The sequence below is a fragment of the Penicillium expansum genome (genome assembly GCF_000769745.1).
Source record: "Penicillium expansum strain MD-8 chromosome Unknown contig174, whole genome shotgun sequence".
Taxonomy (NCBI): Eukaryota; Fungi; Ascomycota; class Eurotiomycetes; order Eurotiales; family Aspergillaceae; genus Penicillium; species Penicillium expansum.
In genome coordinates this window covers 24,743-51,564 of record NW_015971243.1, presented here as the reverse complement: position 1 = coordinate 51,564, position 26,822 = coordinate 24,743, and the positions used below count along the sequence as shown (strand labels likewise).

At 50.0% G+C, this 26,822-nt stretch overlaps 13 protein-coding genes across 13 annotated transcripts; 7 read left to right on the top strand and 6 right to left on the bottom strand.

Moving 5' to 3' along the window:
* Nucleotides 1-255: 255 nt before the first annotated feature.
* Nucleotides 256-1,061, bottom strand: PEX2_053250 (SDR family oxidoreductase; the record flags this gene model as incomplete). The annotated part of the gene is made up of 2 exons (XM_016742599.1): nucleotides 256-427; nucleotides 487-1,061. 2 exons carry the CDS (start codon nucleotides 1,059-1,061, stop codon nucleotides 256-258), a joined length of 747 nt encoding a protein of 248 aa, XP_016600850.1.
* A 2,748-nt stretch (nucleotides 1,062-3,809) lies between these two features.
* PEX2_053240 (uncharacterized protein) lies at nucleotides 3,810-4,921 on the top strand (the record flags this gene model as incomplete). Its single annotated transcript, XM_016742598.1, has 4 exons — nucleotides 3,810-3,972; nucleotides 4,030-4,369; nucleotides 4,442-4,778; nucleotides 4,835-4,921. The coding sequence occupies 4 exons, from the start codon at nucleotides 3,810-3,812 to the stop codon at nucleotides 4,919-4,921; spliced, it is 927 nt and encodes a 308-aa protein (XP_016600849.1).
* Nucleotides 4,922-5,390: 469 nt separating this feature from the next.
* PEX2_053230 (putative C2H2 finger domain protein) lies at nucleotides 5,391-5,862 on the bottom strand (the record flags this gene model as incomplete). The annotated part of the gene is made up of 3 exons (XM_016742597.1): nucleotides 5,391-5,505; nucleotides 5,566-5,745; nucleotides 5,822-5,862. The coding sequence occupies 3 exons, from the start codon at nucleotides 5,860-5,862 to the stop codon at nucleotides 5,391-5,393; spliced, it is 336 nt and encodes a 111-aa protein (XP_016600848.1).
* A 478-nt stretch (nucleotides 5,863-6,340) lies between these two features.
* Nucleotides 6,341-7,016, bottom strand: PEX2_053220 (uncharacterized protein; the record flags this gene model as incomplete). The annotated part of the gene is made up of 3 exons (XM_016742596.1): nucleotides 6,341-6,586; nucleotides 6,749-6,895; nucleotides 6,975-7,016. 3 exons carry the CDS (start codon nucleotides 7,014-7,016, stop codon nucleotides 6,341-6,343), a joined length of 435 nt encoding a protein of 144 aa, XP_016600847.1.
* Nucleotides 7,017-7,033: 17 nt separating this feature from the next.
* Nucleotides 7,034-9,685, top strand: acoA (aconitate hydratase ACO1; the record flags this gene model as incomplete). The annotated part of the gene is made up of 4 exons (XM_016742595.1): nucleotides 7,034-7,069; nucleotides 7,172-7,189; nucleotides 7,306-7,380; nucleotides 7,463-9,685. 4 exons carry the CDS (start codon nucleotides 7,034-7,036, stop codon nucleotides 9,683-9,685), a joined length of 2,352 nt encoding a protein of 783 aa, XP_016600846.1.
* Nucleotides 9,686-10,481: 796 nt separating this feature from the next.
* PEX2_053200 (uncharacterized protein) lies at nucleotides 10,482-11,569 on the top strand (the record flags this gene model as incomplete). Its single annotated transcript, XM_016742594.1, has 4 exons — nucleotides 10,482-10,565; nucleotides 10,635-10,647; nucleotides 10,702-11,061; nucleotides 11,145-11,569. The coding sequence occupies 4 exons, from the start codon at nucleotides 10,482-10,484 to the stop codon at nucleotides 11,567-11,569; spliced, it is 882 nt and encodes a 293-aa protein (XP_016600845.1).
* Nucleotides 11,570-12,307: 738 nt separating this feature from the next.
* Nucleotides 12,308-14,064, top strand: PEX2_053190 (glycosyltransferase family 20 protein; the record flags this gene model as incomplete). The annotated part of the gene is made up of 5 exons (XM_016742593.1): nucleotides 12,308-12,605; nucleotides 12,673-13,045; nucleotides 13,092-13,462; nucleotides 13,515-13,854; nucleotides 13,929-14,064. 5 exons carry the CDS (start codon nucleotides 12,308-12,310, stop codon nucleotides 14,062-14,064), a joined length of 1,518 nt encoding a protein of 505 aa, XP_016600844.1.
* A 1,140-nt stretch (nucleotides 14,065-15,204) lies between these two features.
* On the top strand, nucleotides 15,205-15,957 carry PEX2_053180 (uS17 family ribosomal protein; the record flags this gene model as incomplete). Its single annotated transcript, XM_016742592.1, has 1 exon — nucleotides 15,205-15,957. One exon carries the CDS (start codon nucleotides 15,205-15,207, stop codon nucleotides 15,955-15,957), a length of 753 nt encoding a protein of 250 aa, XP_016600843.1.
* A 559-nt stretch (nucleotides 15,958-16,516) lies between these two features.
* PEX2_053170 (WD40 repeat domain-containing protein) lies at nucleotides 16,517-18,014 on the bottom strand (the record flags this gene model as incomplete). Its single annotated transcript, XM_016742591.1, has 3 exons — nucleotides 16,517-17,695; nucleotides 17,755-17,920; nucleotides 17,977-18,014. The coding sequence occupies 3 exons, from the start codon at nucleotides 18,012-18,014 to the stop codon at nucleotides 16,517-16,519; spliced, it is 1,383 nt and encodes a 460-aa protein (XP_016600842.1).
* A 643-nt stretch (nucleotides 18,015-18,657) lies between these two features.
* PEX2_053160 (putative spindle pole body component) lies at nucleotides 18,658-21,558 on the top strand (the record flags this gene model as incomplete). The annotated part of the gene is made up of 4 exons (XM_016742590.1): nucleotides 18,658-18,717; nucleotides 18,780-18,988; nucleotides 19,066-21,469; nucleotides 21,523-21,558. 4 exons carry the CDS (start codon nucleotides 18,658-18,660, stop codon nucleotides 21,556-21,558), a joined length of 2,709 nt encoding a protein of 902 aa, XP_016600841.1.
* Nucleotides 21,559-22,155: 597 nt separating this feature from the next.
* PEX2_053150 (DUF3759 domain-containing protein) lies at nucleotides 22,156-22,649 on the top strand (the record flags this gene model as incomplete). Its single annotated transcript, XM_016742589.1, has 3 exons — nucleotides 22,156-22,171; nucleotides 22,237-22,374; nucleotides 22,477-22,649. The coding sequence occupies 3 exons, from the start codon at nucleotides 22,156-22,158 to the stop codon at nucleotides 22,647-22,649; spliced, it is 327 nt and encodes a 108-aa protein (XP_016600840.1).
* A 778-nt stretch (nucleotides 22,650-23,427) lies between these two features.
* PEX2_053140 (60S ribosomal protein eL8) lies at nucleotides 23,428-24,564 on the bottom strand (the record flags this gene model as incomplete). The annotated part of the gene is made up of 3 exons (XM_016742588.1): nucleotides 23,428-24,138; nucleotides 24,207-24,287; nucleotides 24,559-24,564. 3 exons carry the CDS (start codon nucleotides 24,562-24,564, stop codon nucleotides 23,428-23,430), a joined length of 798 nt encoding a protein of 265 aa, XP_016600839.1.
* Nucleotides 24,565-26,118: 1,554 nt separating this feature from the next.
* On the bottom strand, nucleotides 26,119-26,748 carry PEX2_053130 (putative AP-3 adaptor complex subunit sigma; the record flags this gene model as incomplete). Its single annotated transcript, XM_016742587.1, has 1 exon — nucleotides 26,119-26,748. The coding sequence occupies one exon, from the start codon at nucleotides 26,746-26,748 to the stop codon at nucleotides 26,119-26,121; it is 630 nt and encodes a 209-aa protein (XP_016600838.1).
* Between the last annotated feature and the right edge of the window lie 74 nt (nucleotides 26,749-26,822).

The following is a 26,822-nucleotide window of genomic DNA, read 5'->3' as shown; positions in this document are numbered from 1 at the left end:
TTGAATGAAGAGGGGCAGTTCAAAATCTCATTTTGGTACTATGCCAAAAGTGATACATAGAAAAAGAAGTGTACAAAACCAGTCATTCGTTTTTCAATCCAATTTACCCAATTTGACATTGCTATGTTGCTGTGTCAATGAAAAGTAAATCAGAATAGCAGTCCTGTATGACGTCCAAAAGAGCCGATATCGAGAGAGGCATCGAACTCTGAAAGCAAACAAAAGGTCATGCAAAGATGACTCTTATGTTTCTATTTACCAGGGGAACTCTGTTCCATCCCACACACGCAGCTGCCCACCAACCGACTCCCTCGTCCCCTCATCAATCGTCTTCACGATACCACCGACGCTCTCTTCAACCGTCTGGAAGGCCTTCTCAAACCCAAAGAGTTTGGCACCAGAGTTGCCCATGTCAGTTTGGACGAATCTGCAAACTTATTAACATTCTTGCGGCACAAAGAAAATTCGAGAGTAGCAAGCACTCACCCAGGATCAGCAACGAAGCAGATAAAGTCCTCATTCTCGAAGTGAATCTTGCGCACAATCCAGTGCAGCATAGCCTTACTAGAACCGTATCCAGTATTTGGGTACGGGCGCTGGTCCATACCACCAATGCTTCCTAGAGGGCTGCCGACTCCTACAAACGTGGGCTTCGCGCTCTTCTTAAGTAGCGCGTAGAACGCCTGGTAGAGGTAGATAGGTCCGTAGGCATTGACCTCAATATGCTCCTGCACCACAGAAATGGAAGCCTTGTGCACGGGCGAGATGTCCTCGCTAATGCCGGCGTTGGCGATCACCACATCTAGGTGGTCGATACCGTGCTCCGTCTGGAGGGTCTCAACGGCAGCAGCTGGATCGGTGGGAGACTTTGCATCGATCTTCACGACTATCAGGCTAGAGGAGTCGCCTTTAGAGAGGGATTGGAGGGACTGGGCTGAAGCACCGGCGGGGTCGCGGACGGCCGCAATAACGGTGGTGTTAGGACGGGCGAGGAATGTCCCAAGTAAACCACGACCAATTCCGCGGCTAGCGCCGGTAATGAGATAGACAGTGTTCGCCATGGTAGTGATGGTGAACTTGTTGGCGGATTTAGATGGCAACGTTGAGATGTAATGAAAGGTGGGTTGAACATGTAGGGTATGGACTTCATAGTATATAGACAGGGATCAACTCTAGCGCTGCGGCTTCTAATGGACCATAGCAGCGCTGAAGAATTTAGTTGTAATCAGGACTGACAAATCAATTCTATTCTGACAAATGCAACTTGAAGGATTAAGAAGAAAAAAAGGGGAGAAGACTAGGTGTCTTGGTCCTAGTTCGGACGAAATCGTCCGCTGCGGCGCTCGACCTAGTTATGTTGTACACTACCTTGGTGCTATCTTAGGCGAGTTTAACGATAGCCAAGGCCGCACTAAGAGTATATGATACTAGTCCCAGGTTCACAGGCAAAACATCGGTTAAAGCTCATGTTATACTTTCCATCCTAAAGCGCCGTTTGTGGAATCGACACGAATATGCCCAGACACTCGTGGGGCTGTCAAAGTGATCATGGGCTTAGCAATGTCTACTTGTGCACTAGAAAGAGGCTCACACTCTCATCAAGCTACAGCAACGAGAGCACATTCAGTGGGACGCTAGCCAATCGTTCACAGTGTGCCAAGTTCTATTGGATATCAAGAAGGCTGTTCTACCAGTAGCAGACACTACGACTTCTCAATTTACTGTAATGACGAGGGACAGTGATATATAAACCACCAATGGGACCCCATCAATAATATGATTTGGGTGGTGGGCCAAAGATAGCTTGTTACAATCGTTGCACGAATCGCTCGTCGGGTCGTATGATAGACAGAACATTACTAATACCTACTCGGTTTCACCTTGCATGTTTGGAGATTTGGACAACTTATTATGGCATTACCAGAGGATTTGATACGAAAATGTTGTCTTATTCTTGTGCTGCAGGCTCGAGAGAGAGATAGAAGGAATAATCATGTTCATTAGAAATTGGCAAATCCCGGGTATTTATACCCAGTAAACCTATCTGAAAAGGGCTCAGTCTGCTACCAAATAACTCTATGGGATGGCTCAACACTTGTAAACAGTTTAACCATTGAGATTCATTATGGTATCTGGCTATGGACTCTCGCTATGTGCGTGATGAACCTTGAAATGTGACCTCATGTAGAATCCAAGGCCCTCGGATTTATATCCATTGTCGCCCTAAACCACCTTCCACACAGCGTAATATTTAGCTCTAAGGAAGGAAATCATTGATCGGTCACGCCGATAATCGACGACGCCTGCCCTAGAATCCATTGTGAAAGCGACAATGCCGATACAGTCCTGCGTCTTAGATGCATTAGCCCTATCTCAAATGCCATTGCAAATATGGATTTCACATCTCATCTAAGATCTCGGCAAATATAAGGATAAGTATCATGCTAAAATAAAGCCCAGGCTACTAAGCCATTCCTCGAACTCCAGCGTCACCAACATTTCCGATCGCAGACCTTCATACTAATCAGCAGAGCCACACCGTTTCTCGCACCGTGCTATTGATATCGGGGGCGAGGCCCTAACGGCAGAACAAGTGGCACGGACTATCTCCGAGGTCAGTGGGTGTGAGGTTGAGGTTGACCATATTCCTCGCGATCTGTCTGAGCGTTTGGCGCCCTCGAATCCCTAGATTGACCCCCAATTATGGTTCTGGGAGCGGCAGGATAGCTTTGAGCCGCGGGAGCTAGAGGCTGAGTTTGGGATTAAGTTGGCTACGTTTAAGGAATTCTTGACTGCGAACCAAGATCTGGTGAGGGAGATGTTTGGGTAGATAGAGATTTGCTTGTTCTCTCCAACTCTTAAGCTAGTTTCATATAATCTTAGACTTAGTTACGAAATACCATACGTGCAGTTTGATGTATCCTTTTAGATATCTTTAAGATGTCTTTCGGCATATCTTTTTTAATATATTTTTGGCGTCATTCTACAGATCGCTCCACACCTCGGCTGCTACCCTTCCCCGCCACTCCTACACCTGCCACGCCCACCATGACAACTCCGACAACCCTAACTCAACCAAATTCCGGGTAACCGAGATGATTAAATCTACGTCTACTGTGGGTGTAACATTATCCAACGGGACACGACCCGTCGTTTCGATATGATCGCATACATGGGCCCAGGCCGCTGCGTCGGATGTCAATATTCGGTAGACGGTGGATTTCTTTTAAGTATAGCAATACTCGGAGAGATATCCAATGCAGATAGCACTCTGATAATAATAGATAATAGATCAACCGTGAAGCGAGTGAGCTAATTGAGAAGCATCGTGACTTCGTTAGGAAGGAACCCTACTGAGAGCTCAGCCAGCAGGCGACGAACTACTGGCACCAACAGGAAATTCTGGATAGGGAAAGGTTTATGAAGAAATCGGGGAAGTTTACATTGAGAGAGACATAAGGTGATTGATGCGTGTAAATAATAACGATAGGGGTAGACACTAGACATCCCTTATCGCACAGGCTCGTCTTTACAGTGAGAAGGGCTACGGACACACTCTATATATTGCCACACACTTCCTAAGCTTTCCAAATTCCGTAGTACATGGGGGAACTACAGGTCCGCAATTACTTCAGGATAAGGTCCATCTGCCCCGGGCCGCCCCGGGGGTGCCCTACTCCAGGGCTTGTTCATGATCACTCGCGTTCCTCGGCACGTGAGGGGTCACCCCACTATAGAAATCTGGGGAGCTTCGAATCATTGACCTTTGTGTCAATTATCTTCAAATTGGCCTTTAGAGCTGAGATCTCATGGCCGCAGACTTCTGGGCTGGCTATATCAGCGGAGCCATCGGGATCATCATTGGCAATCCTCTCGATGTGATCAAAGTCCGGCTACAGGCAGGAGACTCACATGCAGATGCATCGTCGGCACATTTGAGCCGCTTTGAAAGGGCAAGCTCTCTTGTGCGAGGTCCGTGTTGCACTAATTCGATGATACCAACAACAATTAATTGACCATTGGTTATAGGCGCGGCTGCTCCGATCTTAGGCTATGGAGCTCTCAATGCTATTCTTTTTGTCGCTTACAACCGATCCTTAGCAGCATTGGACGGGTCCGTAACGGATCCCACCAATCCAGTGGGGGTCTCGGCTTACAAGATTTGGCTCGCCGGTGCCGCAGGCGGACTGGCTAGCTGGTCCATCTCATCCCCAACAGAGTTCATCAAGTGTCGGGCACAGCTGGATCGCCGGCCAGAAGTCTCCTCGTGGGCGGTGGCCAAGGATATCTTCCGAACGCGCGGTTGGAGGGGTCTGTACTTTGGGGGCGGGATTACTAGCGCCAGAGATTCAATTGGCTATGGATTCTAGTATGGACCTAACACGCCACCCCCGGATACCCCAGTGTATCAATTGAGGGATCTAGTGCTGACATAGTGCAGTTTTTGGTCCTACGAACTGTGCAAACGATTTATGACCTCTGATGATGATGGTTCACGCCAGGCTGCTTTGAAGATTCTGCTTTGCGGTGGCATTGCTGGCGTTGTTACTTGGGGCTCGGTGTTTCCTTTGGATATGATCAAGACTCGACTGCAGGCACAGACAATTACAGATCATTCGCCCGGGACAATTGAGAACCAGTCTCTGTTACGACCACAGCGCCAGACGCTAAATTCCTTCCAAATTGCGAAAGAGACATATCGTGCCGAGGGTATCAAGGCATTCTATCGTGGCCTTGGAGTCTGCAGTGTCAGAGCGTTCATTGTGAATGCCGTTCAGGTATGTTTACTCTATGTTGTTATCACAATTGATCAAACAACTAACATCTGATAAAGTGGGCGGCATATGAATGGTTGATGAAGACCTTCAATCATTCCTGGGACGCACAAGTGAAACCCCAAGAGCCCATAGCGGGCCTGTGAATATATGCCCAACCTGGGAGCCCATCAAGCTTAGAATATACAACATAGAAGATCTGGAACATATCAAAACATCCAAAGCCAAGCTACGCAGTTACCGGAAGCCCAGTTAGGTTAGATTCTATTTGGTATTGAGGGATTTCTATTGGAATTACTCGGTAGTATTGCTAGTAAGGGGGTAAAATTTCGCCCCAGATGCCGTTTTCGCCGATTGTCGGCGGTTCCAAGTCACCCGCAAAACGGAAGAGCGAAACCCCGGCGAGTATCGGCAATATAAAAAAAATTGCTTCACGTGAGACTCCACCGATATGCATGAACGGAATGAGGAAACTCAACATCAGTACGGGTCTAGATGTATTGTCCTGGAAACTTTTGTGTGTCGATTTGCGTATGTCGATTTGCTGGAAAGAGGATCGTGGTCGCGTAGCAAAGGTTTGATTTTTATCCCAGAAGGTGAAGCTCAAGCTTCGATTCACTCCTTCATCTCGTCGGGGTTCTCTTCGCGCTTGCCGTTGTCGATTAAACCCAGTCCGATCGCACGCTCGGCAAGCAACTGGCTGTGAGGCTCATCGCGCAGGATGCGAAGTCTGATAGAAGACAACTGGTCAGCGATGCGACAGAAGACCTTTTTTTTGGAATAAACTCACCTCCGCTTGTGGTTCTTGCCCTTGGCGTGTGCCTTGAGGTTGTAGTCGCTCTCAAACCATTTGGAGCATTCCGTGCAGTAGAACTTGCCTAGACCAGGCAGATCTTCGGGATCTTTCGAGTCCTTGTACTTCTGGAGGTGACGGGGAGTCTTGATATCCGCGACAACTTGATCGTAGTCTCTGTGAGTAGGTTAGCAATCAGCGCCAGCGTCAGCGACAGCAACAGGTACAGGTACAAGTCCTAGGGTAGACGTACCTAGTGCGACGCTTGTTCTTGACTTTTCTGAGAGCACCCATTGTAACTGATAGCCGAAAAACCTCGGAGCTTGAGCCGAACAATGGTATCAAAATAGATGCAAGGAAATGAAAATTGGTTACTACCGATTTCCGGAGTGAACAGTGAGAAAAGCGGGTCTGAGAGGCTTTGAACAATAGCGAGTGTTTGAGATGAAATTTCCGCCGATTGTGGGTCAAGGGCAACGATTGAAACGCCTGAGCTGTGATTGGCTGGTGATCAGACACGGCACCTTGGCGGCGATGCGGGATTGCCATTCGGCTCACCTCGGCTTAACTGATTTCGTCACCGTATGTATAGGGTGTATTTAATGACGTTTGCATGCGGTATGTTGTTCCGTATATCAATATCAATATTCAATATCAATCAGGTTTTTTTTACATGTATAACCAAAGTACATATACATGTAGATAATAGGTATAGGATATAGTGATGGAAGTACTGGAAAGCACTCTACTAATAGAATATTACATAGTAACATCATGAACTAGTAAACACATGCTGATCATTGGCTAGATTCATACATATGAAACCCATCAAATCCACATGCGTCCAGGTGCCCTTTGCCGGTAGTACGGGGTATAGGCCGAGAGAGTTACATACCCAGGGTGAGAACACATTGACCTTCCAAAGGTAGCCCTTTGGTCCGAAATGGGAGAACTGGGCGAAGGGGGCCTTATAATTGGAAACTCCGTGATTGGTGGCCGAGTTATACCCGTCACATGCCTTGTATCGGTGTTACGTTCCCGGTACATCCCAAGGCGAACACAACAGCCACAGATGTTGAATATTGACAAGTTCACATGGGAAGAGAATAGGGATAGAAAAAGAATCGGGTGTATATCCCTCATGCAACTCATCATCAATCATTGTAAATCTTCAATAAATATCGAGAATTCTCGGCCATAAGCAGCGTCTATCAAATTGCCCAGCCCTTCTTGCCGTCGCATGCGGCAGGCTTAGTCCAATACCAGCGTATTGTATCGCCGTGGTAACAGCGGTTACGGCTCTACTCCCGGTCCCCGTAGAATCTTTCTCCCACTCAAAACCAAGCTTTCGTCCTCTTCTTCCTTTTTGATCTCTTCCTCTCTCATTCTACTCTCCACTCTCATACTTTGGTGAAGGTGGTTACTAGCTCTTGGATGTGCAATCCCATCTCATAGAGCTTCCATCATGATCTCCACCCGCCTCGCGCGCGCCAGTGCGCTGGTACGTCTTTCTCCCCCAGCTCAATATTGCCACATTGCGATATACCTGAGCGCCAGTCTGTGTTGTTGATGAATGGAAAACTAACTTATGTTTCGACTCTAGGCCCCCAAGTTCCGTCTTGTAAGCAGCGACCTCATTGCCAAGCTTCATCTACACGTGGGCGTGACACATATGCCGGCGTGCATGATAGCTCAGACATAGCTTAGGTATGCAGTTACTGACTTTTCAATTTATAGATGACCGGAACCCGGGCCTTCGCTACCGTCAATGACCCCCTCGACAAGAAGGTCGAGATGACCAACCAGGAAACTGTGAGTGGCTGCCAGCCTAGCGCCCGAGAACCAGGCGTGGAGCACGATTCCAAGCAATAGCAGCTAATATATTACATTTCAGGGTCACTACATCAACTACAAGAAGATGTCCGAGAACCTCGCTATCGTCCGTTCTCGTCTGCAGCGTCCTCTCACTTTCTCCGAGAAGGTCCTGTACTCTCACCTTGACGACCCCCACGGTCAGGACATCCAGCGTGGTGTCTCTTACCTCAAGCTGCGCCCCGACCGTGTTGCTTGCCAGGATGCCACCGCCCAGATGGCTATTCTGCAGTTCATGTCCGCTGGCATGGACCGCGTCCAGACCCCCACCACCGTCCACTGTGACCACTTGATTGAGGCCCAGATTGGAGGTGAGAAGGATCTTGCACGTGCCAACGACATCAACAAGGAGGTCTACGACTTCCTTGCTTCGTCTACCGCCAAGTACAACATCGGTTTCTGGAAGCCCGGTTCCGGTATCATTCACCAGATCGTTCTTGAGAACTACGCCTTCCCCGGTGGTCTGATCATCGGTACCGACTCCCACACCCCCAACGCCGGTGGTCTCGCTACCGCCGCTATTGGTGTCGGTGGTGCTGATGCCGTCGATGTTATGGCTGGTCTCCCTTGGGAGCTGAAGGCCCCTAACGTCATTGGTGTCCGCCTCACTGGTAAGATGTCCGGCTGGACCACTCCCAAGGATATCATCCTCAAGGTCGCCGGTCTCCTCACCGTTAAGGGTGGTACCGGTGCTATCATCGAGTACCACGGTCCCGGTGTTGACTCCCTGTCTTGCACTGGTATGGCTACCATCTGTAACATGGGTGCCGAGATTGGTGCTACCACCTCCATCTTCCCCTTCAACGACCGCATGTACGACTACCTGAAGGCCACCAAGCGTCAGCACATTGGTGACTTCTCTCGCGAGTACGCTTCCTCCCTCCGTGAGGATGAGGGCGCCCAGTACGATCAGCTCGTTGAGATCAACCTCGATGAGCTCGAGCCCTACGTCAACGGTCCCTTCACTCCCGATCTTGCCACCCCCATCTCCCAGTTCAAGGAGGCTGTCAAGACCAACAAGTGGCCCGAGGAGCTCAAGGTCGGTCTGATCGGTTCTTGCACCAACTCCTCCTACGAGGATATGTCCCGCGCTGCTTCCATCGCCCGTGACGCTCTTGACCACGGTCTCAAGTCCAAGTCTCTGTTCACCATCACCCCTGGTTCCGAGCAGATTCGCGCTACTATCGAGCGTGACGGTCAGCTCCAGACCCTCGAGGAGTACGGCGGTGTCATCCTTGCCAACGCCTGCGGACCTTGCATTGGTCAGTGGGACCGCAAGGACGTCAAGAAGGGTGAGGCCAACTCCATCATCTCCTCCTACAACCGTAACTTCACTGGCCGTAACGACGCCAACCCCGCCACCCACGCGTTCGTTGCCTCTCCCGATCTGGTCGTCGCCATGACCGTTGCCGGTACCCTCAACTTCAACCCCCTCACCGACACCCTCAAGGACAAGGATGGCAAGGAGTTCAAGCTCAAGGCTCCCTCCGGTGACGGTCTCCCCACTCGCGGCTACGATGCTGGCCGTGACACCTACCAGGCTCCTCCCGCTGACCGTTCCGCGGTCACCGTTGCTGTCTCCCCCACCTCCGATCGTCTCCAGATTCTCGCTGGTTTCCAGGCCTGGGATGGCAAGGATGCCACCGACATCCCCATTCTGATCAAGTGCAAGGGCAAGACCACCACTGACCACATCTCCATGGCTGGCCCTTGGTTGAAGTACCGTGGCCACTTGGACAACATCTCCAACAACATGTTGATCGGTGCCACCAACGAGGAGAACGGTGAGGCCAACAAGGTCAAGAACTACTTCACCAAGGAGTACGATGCCGTCCCCGCTACTGCCCGTGACTACAAGGCTCGTGGTGTCAAGTGGGTTGTCATTGGTGACTGGAACTACGGTGAGGGCTCCTCCCGTGAGCACGCCGCTCTTGAGCCCCGTCACCTCGGTGGTCTCGCCATCATCACCCGCTCCTTCGCTCGTATTCACGAGACCAACCTGAAGAAGCAGGGTATGCTTCCTCTGACCTTCAGCAATCCTGCCGACTACGACAAGATCAACCCCGAGGACAAGGTCGACCTCCTCTGCACTGAGCTCGCTGTTGGCAAGCCCATGACCCTCCGTGTCCACCCCAAGGACGGTGGCGCCGCCTTCGACATCTCTCTCAGCCACACTTTCAACGAGTCCCAGATGGAGTGGTTCCACGACGGCTCTGCCCTCAACACCATGGCCCGCAAGGCTTAAACTGCCTTCCTTTTGTCATGACTCCCCAACAATAAAACCTTCAAGTGTTTCGGTTACGACCGAGACCCTTGTGTAAACTACGTTCTCTTGTGTGTTGAACAATTCAGATACATGCTTCTGAAAACCACGGTGTGACACGGCAGCCATTGGATTGGTTGTCTATTGCCCATGTCCCTTTCGTGAGCAGACTACGAGGAGTTGCGCTCTGGGAAAAATTATGAATGAACTTGTGTTTTTGTAGGCCTGATTTCTCGGCCTTGCGTTGATTCCCGATATCTGGGTGGGCTCAATGGATATACTCTTTTTGATTTGACATCACTGTTTTTGTATGTTAGAAATGGCATGCATACACAATTTCTTTTTGTTTTCAATTTATTCCTTTCGTAGGTTGTAGATTCGTATACCAAGTATTCCAACTTTGCCGACTCGGCATAATAGACAGAGCGTGAACGTCTCACAGAAACGCCTCGGACACCTCGGACACATCAAAGGCTGAGATAAGCTTACCGAGGCACATTTTCTGCCCCGCGTTCGTTGGACTTCAGTATAAGATTCACTTGGACGCCATCAGAACATCTTATTCCGTCATAGGGTTCGGCAAGTTTGGCGCTTCGGTATCTTCTCAACTTCACCTCTGCATCTCATCACAAACCATCTATCGGCAGATTAAAGAAGCCTACCTTGAACATCTTGACTGATAAGTCAACCATCAGTTAACCATCAATTTGCACCCCTGGATCCAGATATAAATCCAGATTCTTGAGGATCTCCTACTATCTCCATCCCATCTCTCAATATGGCGACCCAGCTCGTCCAACTCCCAGAAGTGGAGCGCCTCAGCGCCTCAGTGGTGAGAATACTAGGCGGAAATCCGGGGAAGGTAAGTGCATAGATGCCATGATGTCATTAGAACATGGCAAGCTGATCAATAGGACGTAATACAACCCAGTTCACACTCCAAGGTAAGCATCAGGCTCTATCCCAACTCAGCACAAACTCTCTAACCACATGCCCAGGCACAAACACATACTTAATTGGCCGCGGCCACCAGCGAATCTTAATAGACACAGGCGAAGGCAAGCCCGCATGGGCAGCAAACCTTCAATCCGTGCTCTCAGAAGAAAAAGCAACAGTGCACCAGGCTCTCCTGACACACTGGCACCCCGACCATGTCAGCGGACTGCCAGATCTACTCAAGCTCTGTCCCGATGCTCAGATCTTCAAACATCAGCCTGATTCCGCTCAGACAGATATCCAGGAAGGTCAGGTATTCTCCGTTGAGGGTGCTACCTTGACAGCATTCCATACGCCTGGACATACCGTTGATCATATGGTGTTTATGCTCGAAGAAGAGAATGCTATGTTCACGGGTGACAGTAAGTGCAACAGTTCTTTTACTCCAAACCTGCCCTTCCCCCTACCGAATATGTACATAAAATATCTAACCCAAAATTTACAGACGTCCTAGGCCACGGCACATCCGTCTTTGAATCCCTCAAAACCTACCTTAACAGTCTCCACCGGATGCGCGACCGCGTCTCCTCAGGCCGGGGGTACCCCGGACACGGGGCGGTGATCGAGAACGCCGGCGCGCGGATCACCGAGTACATCAAGCACCGACAGCAGCGAGAAGACGAGGTCCTGCGCGTGCTCCAATTTGGTAAACTTGATGTCGCAGCTGGCGAATCCTCGCCGGAGCGCAAGCAGGCGTGGACGCCTATTGAGTTGGTCAAGCGCATTTATAGTGACGTTCCCGAGTCTTTGCATGTACCTGCTTCGCATGGTGTTTTGCAGGTGCTGATGAAGCTTGAGGATGAGGGGAGGACAGTTCTTGATTCAGACTCGGGGAAATGGAGTCTTTTGAGTGAGAGGTCGGCTTTGTGAGCTTTGTAGATTCTTTTAGTATATATAGAAATGGTGCCTATACCGTCTTTTCATCTTTCTAGCTGTAAATTTGAGAAGGATAAGAGACATACTAAATGACATTTAGAAAGACATATTAAAAGACATCTCATAGAAATCTAAAGAGATATCTCAAAAGACAGCATAGTGGTTATCTCAAAATAACATTCGACGTCAGCGCTCTGTCACTAATCATTCTGACTGGCTGGGCAGACCATGTAGTACGATCCAGCCCAATGCGGAGTCAGAATGACCGTTAAAACCTGCCTGAAATATCTCTTTTGAATCCAATCTTGTATGGAAATAGAAAGATCCTTTTTATATTTTCCCTTACCCTATGTGAGCGATATTGAGGCCCACACGTAGAGTTCCAGGAATTCCAAGAGTGACGTTCGCATCCCGGTCCCCCGCTTTGCTCTCTCACCCTTCACCTTTTTTTTCTCTTCACACTCGACTGTCTTGTTGAGTACTACTACTAGCAGTTATCTGCCTATGGAGACAGATTGCTAGTCTGGTGCTCATCCGGAGTGATATATCCACTTGTTCCAAAGGTTGGTTCATAGTCGTCATGATCTCCAAGGGTTTCCCCGCCTACGAAATTGACTCTAACCGCATGTTCTATCGGAGCTACAGGAGCCCAGCTTACTTTGCCTACAATCACAGCTCTTTATTCCGGTCTAACCCCATCATACATTTACGCCCGGCATTCGGTCCATCGCCATGCCTTCCGTCGAACCCAAGAACGAAGCTCGCCTGCTTCTGGTCTCCAACCGTCTGCCGATCACAATCAAGCGGTCTGATGATGGAAAATATGATTTCTCAATGTCTTCAGGAGGTCTGGTCAGTGGTCTGAGTGGCCTGTCAAAATCAACCACCTTCCAGTGGTACGGCTGGCCCGGTCTGGAGGTGCCCGAGCCCGAGATCCCTGTCGTGAAGCAGCGCCTCAAGGAAGAATATGGCGCTGTACCCGTTTTCATTGATGATGACCTGGCAGATCGACACTACAATGGGTTCTCCAGTCAGTTGAGAGGCTCCTCCCCGCCAACCCCCTGGAATATACACTGATGTCTCGTTCTTTCCGATAGACTCCATCCTCTGGCCCCTGTTCCATTACCACCCCGGCGAGATCACCTTCGACGAGTCCGCCTGGGAAGCCTACAAGGAAGCCAACCGTCTTTTTGCACAGGCTATCGCGAAGGAAGTGCAGGATGGCGACCTGATTTGGGTTCACGACTACCACCTGATGCTACTTCCTGAGATGCTGCGCGAGGAGATCGGCGATAGCAAGAAGAACGTGAAGATCGGTTTCTTCTTACATACACCGTTCCCTAGCAGCGAGATCTACCGAATCCTCCCCGTGCGGAATGAACTGCTCCTGGGTGTCCTGCATTGCGACCTGATCGGCTTCCACACTTATGACTACACTCGCCATTTCCTGAGCAGTTGCGCGCGTCTACTGTTAGTATACCCTACCCGGTCTGGAGGTTGTATCTAATTGGATTAGGGGTCTTGCAACTACGCCAAACGGTATTGAGTTCCAGGGCAAGATTATCACATGCGGAGCTTTCCCCATTGGTATTGACCCTGAGAAGTTCAAGGAAGGATTGAAGAAGGAGAAGGTCCAGAAGCGCATTGCCATGCTAGAGCAGAAGTTCCAGGGTGTGAAGCTGATGGTCGGCGTCGATCGCCTTGATTACATCAAGGGCGTGCCCCAGAAGTTGCACGCCCTCGAAGTCTTCCTCAGCGACCACCCAGAATGGGTTGGGAAGGTTGTGCTTGTACAAGTTGCCGTTCCCAGTCGACAGGATGTGGAAGAGTATCAGAATTTGAGGGCCGTGGTGAACGAACTGGTTGGTCGGATCAATGGAAAGTTCGGTAAGTATTCTCGATTGGTGCTCTGAGTGAACGGGGCTAATCGTCTTTCAAGGCACGGTTGAGTTCCAACCTATTCACTTCCTACACAAGTCCGTCAACTTCGACGAACTCATCGCTCTCTATGCCGTATCAGATGCCTGCATTGTCTCATCTACCCGTGACGGTATGAACCTGGTGGCCTACGAGTACATCGCCACCCAACAAAAGCGCCATGGAGTGTTGGTGCTTTCTGAATTTGCCGGCGCAGCCCAGAGTCTGAATGGCAGTATCATCGTGAACCCCTGGAATACTGAAGAACTGGCCGGTGCCTACCAAGAAGCCGTGACTATGAGTGACGAACAGAGGGCCCTTAATTTTGCCAAGTTGGACAGATACGTGTCCAAGTACACCAGGTAAGTTACCCTGTCACCCTGTCAACCAGGCGGTCTCTTCTCTCTTCTCTCGTTTCCAACTGACCATTTTCTAGCGCATTCTGGGGCCAATCCTTCGTCACCGAACTCACCCGGATATCAGCTCGCTCTGCCGATAAATTCCAATCCAAGAAATTGGCGGAAACAGATGCAAACGAAACCGATGTGCCACCCACGCCGCAAGACGCGTAATGTGTAATAATCTTGGATATTTCTCTTCCGAGACATGTTGTTCCCAGTTACCTGGTCTGCAGTCGGAACGGGTCTTTCAATGAACCTTAGATGGCCTTCACGAACATGGATGAGACGAAATGTATTTTCTTAGAGGTTTCTTATTGGTTTCTGCTTTTGCTTTTTTTCCCCATCTAAAATTTGATTCCTGTACTCCGTATACAGGTTGGGTTCCCTTCTAGACAAGACATATCAGAATTTAGCCGGGTCTAACCCGGATGAATGGTTCCTCTGAGCTATCTGGGCAGAATATGACTATGTCCCCATTTATCTGTCGAAGAGGAGACCGCGAGCATCAGCAAACAAGTGATTGTGTTACCTCCAGGAAGTGTGTATGGGCTTTCACGCGTTTGTTGTTACTTTTTTGCTTTTTTATAGAGCTTCCTCGGACTTGGTGGTTTGGCTAAGCGGGTTTAACCTTTGATGTAAACAGATCATTTCACTTACTGATCAAAATAGTCTAGTTATAACATGTCTTATTTTTGTGCAAAGTGATATTCAAGGGAAACAATGCAATCTCAAGGTCAGTCACGTTAAATGCTCATTCCAGCCTTGGAGGATACTCAATACACATTCAGGGATACCGGATGTCAATTCAGTGAGCAACCCGGATCGCTCACCCACCCTAACATTAGGCCGTGTCTTGATGGGTTTATCATCCTATTATTAATTAAGATGACTTTAATTCGACACTCGCTTCGGAAATTCTCTCCCCTTAAATATCTTTTGTCTCCAAGCTCGTCCTTTTCCCAGGCTATCAGTTGGAAATCTCCTTCGGTCAATTAGACACTGTAAAGTTTTTTACAAATAATATGAATTCCAGATACAATCTATACCTAGATATGAGGATTTTGCTATCAAATTGCCCAGTTACTCCTGAGTCCATCCAAGTCGACCTTTTATACTAGAGTGCAAACAGTGCAAACATGCTTCCCCGAGAAATTCTCGAAATCCTCAACTCCAAACACCTCAAGCTCGCAACCATTTGGGCGGTCACCATTAACACAAACCATTCGCGTGCTTGACCATCTCCCATTCCTTGTCTTCTTCAACCCCGTCCAACTTCAATTGGAAGAGCAACCGCCTGCTCCCCCACCAACAATGGCACCAAGCCACCTCCTCCGGGCAACAATGCCTCTCCGCGCCTCAATCACGACACCTCTGTCCCTGACACGCCCCTCAATCCTCCAATCAACCACATACCTCACCACGCCCCTCCGCAACGCCTCAACAACCATCCCAACCCGCACACAGCCCAAGACCACCGGCACAGAAACACAAGCGCCCTCCCGACTGCGCAACTACGCCTCCGCCCTGAAAGCCGGCACCGTGGTCTCAGTCGGCCGCATGGACCGCACAGTGCGCGTCTGCCACCGCCACACAGTCTGGGACCGACACATCCGCAAGTTCTACCCACAGGAAACGCACTACCTCGTCTCCGACCCGCGCAACTCCCTCCGCGACGGCGACATAATCGAATTCTCGTCCGGCGCTCCCAAGAGCCGAAACGTGCACCACGTCGTCGAACGTATCATCACACCTTTCGGTGAGGCGATTGCGGACCGGCCTGCTGTTCTATCGAAGGAGGAGCGTGAGGCTGAGCGTGAGACGCGCTGGGCGGCGAAGTATCTCCGTCGTGAGTCGAAGCGGCTTGGTCGGGAGGTGGATCTTGTCAAGGAGGCGGCTAAGGCGGGTGTGCCGGTGCCTCAGGGTGAGGTGCTTTCTACTGCGCAGTTGATTCACCGTATTCATGCGGAGAATGAGCGTATCGGGAAGGTTAAGAGGATTGTGCAGGAGAGATTGGCGGAGAGTGAGAGGGTTACTCAGGAGAGATTGAAGGAGGCTGAGAACTGAGCTGTTGGCTTTTACTGAAGAAGTGTACGTTTAACTCTTTTTGGGACGGGCTTCAGTTGAACTGTTGGACTTGTCCTTTGGCCTCCGTGGTGTTGCATATCGGAGGTTATGTACTGTATTATACCGCTTCAATCTATTTTCATTGGCATTGTGATATGTTGTATTCCTGGGATGGATCTTCCAACTAAAGGTAGGTCTAAAGTATGTATGAGAAAAGGAAGAAGGAGAGGAACCACCCATCAATATCAAAATACAAAAAAAAAATCAACAGTGTACATCGTAAACATGGGTTTAGCCTAGACAATACTGTCTAGTCTAATCCCCTCATCATTTGCAAACAGAAAGAAAGTCACTGGTATCACGGAAGAATAACCAACTCCTTTACCCAGAAACGGCAAACTGTGCTCATCAAATCCTGAACCCTTCAACATGTAAGCATCACCCTCGCGAGAGATGCAGTCCCCGCTCAATGACGGGAATGGATTGTATCTCAAGCTTTCGGTGTTGCCCTCATCTTCTTTCCCATTGCTCCTCGCTCGGTGCTAACTCAAATAGAAGGTCATGCTGCAAAGACCCGGACCTTGAGATCAACACTGCCAGTTGCCAGGACACATCGAATAGACATCTTTGTCGCATTGGGGTCTACCTTCGCCCCATTAGATGCAGCCTCGGCACCGTTCGCACCCTCATTCGCACCGGCATCCTTAACCAAAGGCGGTGCCCATCGAAGCGAACTAATAAAGTGATCATGGGCCACGATCTTGCGCACACACTTGCATTCTTGCGTGAGATCCCAGCACCGCAAGGTCTTATCGTCAGACACCGAGAGGAGGTATTTTCCGCCGGGATGGAAGACCAATGAGCGGACCCAGTTGTCGTGACCAACAAGGGTCTTGATGCAGTTTCCACGGGTATCCCAGATACGGATGGTCTTATCGCGAGAACCTGTAGCCACAAACTCAGCGGACGATGATGCTGGTGGTGGCTTCTTTAGCCCTGCAATAGCGGCCAAGTGAGGGTAGCTTGTTGGCGGAGCGAAGGCCACACACTCGATATAGTGCTCGTGGCCTAAGAATGTTGATTTAGTATCACCAGATGAGATATCCCACAGACGTGCAACTCGGTCATCTCCACCGGAGAAGAGGAACCGGCCGTCTGGGGATGGTGTAACATCTCGAATCCAGTCTCCATGGCCCTGCATGGATTTGACGCAATATCCAGTCGTGACATCCCAAATTCGCAGTGTGAGATCGCGAGAAGCCGAGACTAGCAGGTTTCCTGACATGGGAGACCCTGCAGCTCCGGATGGAATGAACCGAACTGCTGAAACACTGTGGTCGTGCCCTGGTAGCGTTCGGATGTTCTTATAATCGTCAGCCGGATCCCACAATTTGATCGTCAGATCTGACGAGCAAGATGCAAGAAGTGTGCCTCCGCGCGGTCCTCCATAGTCGACGTCTAACACTGCCCTGGTATGTCCTTTGATTGTGCGTTCTAGTTCACCCAACTCCCAGTCCCAGATCTTGATTGTGGTATCATCTGAACCGGAGGCCAAAGAAGAGAATACTGGATGGAAAGCGAGACACGATACTGGCGAACGGTGCGACTGGAGGTCATGACGCGCTGGTGCTCGAGGCAGCCAGGAGACTGGGTCTTGGTTTTTGCGATTCAGAGAAGTCGGGGTTGCGGTATCCAACTCGGACTGGAGTGAAGCGCATCGTGCCTCCAGCTCCATAATCTATACCAGAACAGCAGGTTAACAAGAGGAAGGCTTGTTGATATGCCTGGTGTTCGCACCTTTTTCTGTAACCGGACTACGCTCGTCCATTTCTTCTCCAAGAGTCCTTCATATTTCTTTAGTGTCGTCTCGTCGACTCGGATCGAGTCGCCAAGTTCTTCTCGTAAAGCGGCGGAGCTGTGATGTAAATTCACAGAGGTGAGGTAGGCGATTATTCCTTTATGTCTGTCGCAAAACACCATCAGCGATCACCCCTAAAGGAACCAGATTGGGTCACATACAGCTCCTCCGCCTGCCGCGTCGTGAGAAGTTGGCTCATGGTGTTATATGTGCTATCTGCTCTCTCTGCTTATCCAAATGCGCATACACCAGATTGGATCGGAAAACTGCGATGGAGGGGAAGTTGTGGGAGCGGTGTCGGCGAATAGTAAGGGGAGTAGGGGGAGTTGGAGAGCTGGAGAGTTGATGAATTGGCGAATTGATGCAAGAGAAGTAGAGGAATTGAAGAATAGAGGCGAAGAAAAGAAGAGAAGATAAATATGAAGAACAAGTTGTGATCCACCGCGGGGGGTTTAAACAAAACAATTCGCCAAGGCTTTTGTTTACTTTCCTTCAACTTCAACTGTTTATTTTCTTTAACCCCGTGTGTTTCGACTAATATCAGCCACCCCTGTCAATATATCGGACACTTTGACTTGGTTGTTCATGTTCTAGTCAAGATCAGTGTCTTATTGTTCAAGACAAGTCTGCCTTTGATACCCTTTGGGCATCAACCCAACACAGTACGATCGTCTGAACCCCGAAACACCCCCGAGACCCCCCGCAACACCTACTCAGCACCTTTTATTTCTTTATCCGGAATCTACTTTGCTACTATGCGCACTTCTGATCGGACACTGCAGAACGTGCTGACTCCTTACCTTCCTAGGATCCGTTGATAGTTCCGTCCTTCACCCGTCAAAATGGCTGAAGCCACAGAGGACTTCTCCTCTTTACCCTTGGCCGACCGGTTCGCTCACAAGGTGCGCTCATTCCTGCATAATGAACCCGATTGATAAAATGAAGAGTCTAACCCCGATAATAGAATTGGAAAGTTCGAAAGGAGGGATATGAAGATGCGAAAGCGCAATTTGAAAAGACCCCCGATGAATCAGACCCAGTCTTCGTGCCATTCATACAAGATCCCGGCCTATGGAAAGGAGCAGTCGCAGATTCCAACGTTGCCGCGCAGTCAGAAGGTCTCGCGGCGTACTGCGCCTTTCTGAAATTCGGAGGAGCCCAGGCCTGCACAAGGTGCGTCAACCCCCGGTCCCAGTCGCGACGGCCTTCTCGGTCCACCCTGAATCCACTGACAGCATTCCCATTTGCAGGACCCGCTCATTTACAATTGGCCCAATTGCTGAGAAAGGTCTCCCATCGACACGACCGGCCGGTAAAGCTAGCGCCCAGGAAGCTCTTTTATTATGTGTCGAAATGGATAAGGCCGATCCGGTGATCGAGGAGCTACTACCCACACTATCACACAAAGTACCCAAGGTGGTCGCCGCCTCTCTCGCAGCCTTCACCCTTATTTACCATAACTTCGGCTGCAAGATCGTCGACCCAAAGCAAACTCTAAAGGCCCTGACCAAGGTTTTTGGTCATGCCGATAAAAATGTCCGCGCAGAAGCACAAAACCTGACAGTAGAACTCTATCGGTGGCTGCGGGAGGCCATCAAGCCTCTATTCTGGGCAGATTTGAAACCTGTGCAGCAGGCCGATTTGGAGAAACTATTCGAAACTGTGAAGCAGGACCCCACACCGAAGCAAGAGCGATTCACTCGGGCACAACAAGATGCCATGGCTGCGGCCAGCGCTGCACCAGCAGGCGAGGAGGGCGAAGAACCAGCCGGCGACGACTTTGATGAGGAGGAGGATGGGGTGGTTGTTGATGCCTTCGACCTAGCGGAACCGGTTGATGTCATGAAGAAAGTCCCTGCCGACTTCCATGATCAATTGGCCTCATCAAAATGGAAGGATCGCAAAGAAGCGTTGGACGCTCTCTATAACGTTATCAACGTCCCCCGAATCAAAGACGGCCCCTACGATGAGATCGTGAGGGGATTGGCCAAATCTATGAAGGATGCTAACGTCGCTGTCGCTACGGTAGCTGCGAATTGTGTGGACGTGTTGGCCAAGGGCCTGCGCGATGGATTTACCAAATACCGAAGCGTCATTATGGCGCCCATGTTTGAACGTCTGAAAGAAAAGAAGACGACTGTCGCAGATGCTTTGGGCCAGGCGTTGGATGCTGTCTTCACCACCACAACCCTTACGGAATGCTTGGAAGAAATTTTTGAGTATCTCAAGCACAAGAATCCACAGATCAAGCAGGAAACTGTCAAGTTCTTGGTTCGTTGCTTGCGCACAACCCGGACGGTACCAGCCAAGGCAGAGCAGAAAGCGATCGCCGATGCGGGCACAAAGCTATTGACCGAATCAGCCCCAGCAATCCGCGAGGGAGCTGCTGAAATTCTGGGTACATTAATGAAGATCCTCGGTGAACGGGCCATGAACCCGTATCTCGATGGACTTGACGAGATTCGTAAAACCAAAATCAAGGAGTACTTCGGAACCGCTGAGGTCAAGGCCAAGGAGCGCCCCAAGGCTATTGTGGCCCCCCCAAAGCCCGTTCTCCCGGCTGGCAGAAAGGTTGTTGGCAAGAAGCCGCCAACGGGACTAAAAAAACTAGCCCCTGTGGCTGCTCCACCTGCCCCAGAAGAACCCCCGGCCAGGCCTGCAGCCAGAGGAATCCCTTCAAAGCTCGGTGCCGCGAAGGCCGGCGGTCTTGCACCTCCTGGATCGGGTCTCAAGCTGCAACGGAAGCTTGCTGGCCCCGGAACCACTGCGTCTCCATCAAGACGAGTTGCCGCACCCCCAGAAGAGGATGTGGCTCCCCCGCCAGCTGCTCCCAAATTTGGTCTTGGTCGTGGCCTTGCGGGTCGGCCCATTGCCAGACCGTCAGCGCCTGCTGAACCTGCCCCTGCTCCTTCACCTGCTGCGAATGCTATGGCAGCCGCCGAGCGTGCTGAGTTAGAGGCATTACGGGCGGAGAAGGAAAACTTCAACCGAATCGTGGAAGATATGAAGTCCGAGCGTTCAAGGCTTAACTCAACGATCACTGAACTGCAGAACCAGAATGCACAGCTGATTGAGGACCACACCCGCGATGTCTTGAGCATCAAGGCGAAAGAGACTCAACTTGTTCGAGCCCGGAGTGACGCGGAAACTGCGGAGGGGAGTGTTCAAAAACAGCAGAGAGAGATCGAAAGATTGAAGCGTGAACTTGCACGAGCACTTCGCGCATCTGCCATAAGCCCACCTAACGCTACCTCCGATACAGGGAGCATGGGTATGCCAGACACCAGCTCCATCTATCAAGACCACCTCGGCAATGGCAATGCTGCTACACGATCTGGTCTTCACATGGGATCCCGCTTCGAAACCTCGCGTCCTCGAAGCTACGCCTCTGCTACCCCCAGTGAGGAGAGGGAGAACAACGGCGTAGAATCACCAGGACCCAGCAGTCGCAATGGCGGCCTAGGCCGACGCAACTTGAGCCCTACATACGGTTACTCGGCCGTTGGTAGCCCGACGCGCTCATCCGCCCGAAACTCCAACACAAATTTCACCGAAGACGACCACCACCAGCCCAGATCTTCTGAACCGGCAGAGAACTGGAAGCGAGCCGCGGAAGTCACTAGCCAACTGAAGGCGAGAATTGAACAAATGAAGGTGAGTGATTGTGGTCCGAACACTTATCTCCGAACTGGCTAACAAAAATCCAGGTACGACAAGGGCTTTCACGACCTCCTCAACGTTAATGACCAAATGACCGCGATCACGTTTATGTCTCGTCCTTCTTCACATTATACACCTTCTTCGCTTGCTTTTGCTTCAACTTGTGTCTTTAGACGGGGTTTCTCAGTGTCATCATTCATATTGGAAAAAATCGGCGGTGAGCATCTCTGGTCTTCTGGGAGCATACGGCTGGGCTTTTGAGTTTCTTTGTACTTTTTTTTCATTCTATGCTTTGGCCGTGGGCCTCTGGATCTTACTGTAATTTCATCATACCAGCCTTGTCTTCTCTTATTCTGCTCATGACTATCGGTTCCTGGTATTTAGGTTGTTTGGGGGTGTAATAAACCTCTTTCGTTATTACTATCTATTTCTCGCTCCGGTGATTGTTTTACTTGTACTACGTACACCTCTGTTTCATCTATATTCTGACTAGACTAAAGTTAGCGTCGCCTTCTATGACTGGTCTGAGCTCGGGAGCATATGCCCCTCAATGATGTGACCGCAAATGATGAAGTGGCACTAGTGGGAGAGTATAAAACCCACTAGTCTACCCCTCTTCCTCATGTTTCACTACTCTTCTCAATTCTCTCTTACCACTTTTCTTCACAATTCAATTCAAAATGGGCTGGTTCAGTGGTGAGTATCCATCCTCTTTTATCCTTCCTTTGATACCAACCTTCCACTAACACACAATTCCCTAGACGACTCCGATCAGGCTCAGGCCTACAACACCTACAACGGCCAGCAAGAGCACGATCCTTCCGTGATCCACGAGCTGATCGCCGGTGCCGCCAGCTACGAGGCCGCCAAGGCCTACGAGAACCACGTTGCTCAGAACGGTACATATACATCCATCCCCCTCCCCCCACTGGTGGCCATTCGGTACACAAAGCCAAGTCAAGAGACACAGAAAGGCTGATACTTCTTTTTGTCTGTAATAGGCGAGCCCGAGAGCCACGCAAAGGCCAAGGAGATCCTGGCTGGATTCGCTGGTGCCTTTGTCGACCGTGAGGTTGAGACCAGAGGATTGGACTTCTTTGACAAGGAGAGGGCCAAGTACCAGGCCAGAGAGCAGGTCCACGAGGCTTATGACAACAACGGAAACCAGTTCTAGATATTCTTATAGGGAATATGAATAATATATATTCTTGTGTTTACACAGATTGAATGTGACATACAGGGGGGAATTACCCCTCCACCCCACCTACCATCCATAGATATATATAGCGTACCTGGCCTTGTATCTTCCAGCCTTTATTAAACAGCCATGTTGTCTATTTCTTTAATGCAAGACCGTTTGACAAGAGTATGTAGAGACGTTTAACATATGTGCCAAGACGGGTCTATCACTTAGAAAAGACTTGGTATTCTTGGCAGGTGTCGCAGGTGCCTCGCAGATCCCACACAAAGCGGGAGGCGAAGAGGTGAAAAATCTTGATTGAGTGAAATTTCGCCGATCAAGAGATGGATATTTAAGAGATTTGTCTACCACCTGCATATGGATTTGGACAGATTATAATCAAGTACATCATACACTACAAATACGAAGCAGACGACATGAATGCCTAGTTCTGATGGGAGTACAAAGACCATCAATAGATTGAACAGGTAGAGAAATGCATTCATGGGTATCTGCAGAAAAGTGGTACATAGGGCCATTGGAGTTCGTGAGAGAAAAATGTGTCTTTTTTTGTTAGAACAGGATCCAAAAAGGGCCAAAGGGCTCTTTCGCACCCATCTAAAGCTAAAAGAATTGGCCGTCAATAGATCGTCAAAGCCTTCAACGCCTCGTCGTTTCCCATCATAACTTATTATTTTTGAGATCCGAGCGCTTCGATTAGAAAACGATCCCGTCAAACAGACATCAGAGGAAAAGCTGTAGTTACACAAGCTTAAACCTTGATGGCGGCATCGAGAGCCTTCTGCTTCTTCTCGATGCGGGCGTTGGCCTTGGCGCCCATGATACCACCACCCCAGTGGCGGCGGGAGTCCTCGTTCTTGTCGGTGTAACCCTCCTTGATGGCGGAGAGGAGCTTGGCGAACTCGGCCTTGTCCTCAGCGCGGGTCTCGGTCAGGGCGAGAACGGCGGAGGTCTTCTTGTGGACGACTGTGCCGAGACGGGCCTTACCCTTGACAATGGCGTAGGGGACACCCATCTTGCGGCAGAGAGCGGGAAGGAAGACAACCAACTCAATGGGGTCGACATCGTGGGCGATGAGGACGAGGGAAGCCTTCTTGTTCTCAACGAGTCCGACGACGTGGTTGAGACCGTACTTGACGTTGTAGGGCTTCTTGGAGACATCCTCCTTCTTCTTGCCCTCGGAGACGGCGGTAGCCTCCTGGACGAGACGCTCCTTCTTCTCGGCCTTGGTCTCAGGACGGTACTTGGAGAGGAGCTTGAAGGTCTGGGCAGCGGTGTTGCGGTCGAGAGTGGCCTGGAACTGAGCAATTGAAGGGGGAACCTTCAGGCGCATGTTCAGGATCTTCTTCTGGCGCTGAAGACGGACATACTCGGGCCACTTAACGAAGCGGGAGAGGTTGCGACGGGGCTGGATGTCCTGGCCGATACCGAAGTTGCGAGTGCGCTTCTCGATAAGGGGGTTCTGTGGAAAGAAGGTTAGCGATCTTCAAAGCTCAATGCAACTCCTAAAGGGGAAGAAGAAAAACGTACCTTGGCAGCCTTCTTGCCAGCGCCAGCCTTGCCCTGGGGGTAGGGCAGAGCGGCGGTCTTCTTTCCGGACTTAGTAGGAGGCTATCATTGAGGAAGAAGATCAGCGTGCTGTTCACATAGTGCTGCATCTTCTTTGAACTCTAAGGAGAACATGAGCCAAGCCGTGTTACGGGCATTGACTCCATGCTTCCAGCCAAAATCATCACACGATGCGCGACACATCTCTTTCGAGGCTGCGCGCGATCGGCGGAATTGCTTAGATCAAAAGATCTGAAGCAAAGCGAATGTCGTGAGACATCGCAGGAACTAGAAGAAGCCTCTGATGTTATCAAGAGACAATTTATGTACTCACCACCATTTTGTCGACTGGGATTGCGCTGATTGACGGTTGACGGATGAGAAAGGGAAAAGTTCGTGTGGATGCACCTTATGAAGTTTCTGTGGGTCGCGCTAGCGCGCTCATGTGACCAGGGCTAGGGCAATCCACTAGGGCATGTTGACCTGACCACGTGATTCAGGTCACATGACATTCATCTTCAAGATCGTGGCAGCAGCGATGGAGGGTACCTTCCTTAAAAACCTCATACAAATCTTGTAATTCCCCATAAACACGAGGAATAAATAAGCTTGCTGATCTTTCATCATGCCGCTGAATCTCCCCAAGATAAAAATTGCTTCAATTGAAATGATGTCAAAATACAGTCTACTGTTTAGATGACAGCACGCTAACCACCGGGGGTACGGAAAGATCGGCCCTAAGGTACCTACTCCAAATCTGGATTGGTCATGGCGTTGTCTCTCTAGAAGTCTAGAGTTACCCGTGGACACCACACCTGGTAGGACTCTCCTATGATGTACATCGATCTATACAGGGCGCTCGGATTCCGCGTTAAAGAACTCTGGAAACTAATACTTTATGGCAATATAGCAAACCTTGCAAGTATGATCCCAAGGGGAGCACTTGCAGATATGACTGAATCTGTAATCGAGCTGGTGCAATTAGTCTAGCCTGCGATCGGATTGCCTTAACACTAGGCGATGGGGCTCACATTCCTATGCCCAATTGAAGCAATTGTTCCCCCCTCACGACTCTCTATTCCTTGCAATGACTTCCATTTTCCTCGCGAAGGAATCGAAAAGGACGATGCTAAACCCTTCCGTCGGTATCGATTTTCTATGCCTCTGATCTTGCAGATGGCAAAAGAGTCAGTCTGGAATACAGCACGCTTTGCCAATATCCACATGCGCAAACAACCAACCCCAATCGCCTTTCCCCCGCAAAATGCTAGCTCTCAGGTCTTGCGGGTTTACTTGCAAATGCTGCTTCTAGGTCGGTAAATAGCAAATATAACCTTTGGGGTCAATGGAATGATTCAGCTTGGAGGTTTCTTCTCAAGGGCTGGGAGTTAATGTCTCATCTGGAGTACTTTTTTCGCCTACCATTTGGCAATAAAATAGTTCTAGATTAATTAAGGCTAGTATCTTAACTATACTAAAAAGCCTATCATTATTACTAGTGTAATCCCAGAGTGTGGAGAACCACGATATATATACAACTATTACTAAGTCAATTCATGGACAGCCTTGGATCAAAATAGCCACTCCCAACACGCACGCCCGAAAACCCAGCCCAGTAGTAAACGCAAATGGGTCTCAAAAATCCCGGTTTAGATACACCGAAGAGCATATGAGTATTTGGCTCTACAGAACTTCACAATGTACAATCACATCACTCAATACATCATTAAAAGACATCAATACCCGAAAGGTCTAAAACACCACTCCTAAATCCTGCGAAAGCAAATCTAGAATGCGTAAACAGAACGCCTTAGATAGACCAAATCAGACGTCGTGGTCGTTAGATCCATCAATATGCAGGTCATCAAAAGAGAAATCATCTATCATCCATAGATCACCTCCAAGCCCCCAGCCCAGGCAAAGCCCCACGACCCAAGCTAGTACTAGCAGCCTGAACAGCCTTCTTCTTTCCTAGAGATCCCTCCTGAGCACGCACACCAGCGATGATCTTCTCAATATGCGTCTCGACAACAACACCACCAACAATCATCTCACCAAGGACAGCATGTAGAGTCTCATATCCGAAAATAAGATCCAACTCGCAGACATTCTCGAACATGCGATCCAGCGCCTCGACAAATACTTGAATCAGATCAATCAGAGCGAGCGGGGACTCGGTGGATGTGGAGATCATGATGAACGATAGCGTTGCGTACGTCCGGTATGTGATTTGCGTGGGGGTATCGGAGGGTCCGGAGGCGGAGGAGCTGGCGCCTTGCGAGAGGAGAGGTGGTAGAGGGAGGAAGTTGCAGGCGCTTGCTGGACGCTGCGCGACTAGACGATATATTTGCGCGATCAAGGATTGCTGTGTTTGCGTGTCCTGTTTTCTGGAGTTAGTTTGGGGCTTGTCCTGTGCGGGTGCGCGAGTGCGCGAGCGCGGCGGGGCTATACTCACCAGCTGTGTGTAGAACTTGGTCAGCCGGGGCTGGCCATTGTTATTGAAGACGAGGACTGCGTTGATCATCTTGACTGGTGAAGTATGGAACAACCTGGGAAGTTGGGGAGAATGTCAGTCTTATCTGGATGCGATAGCTGATG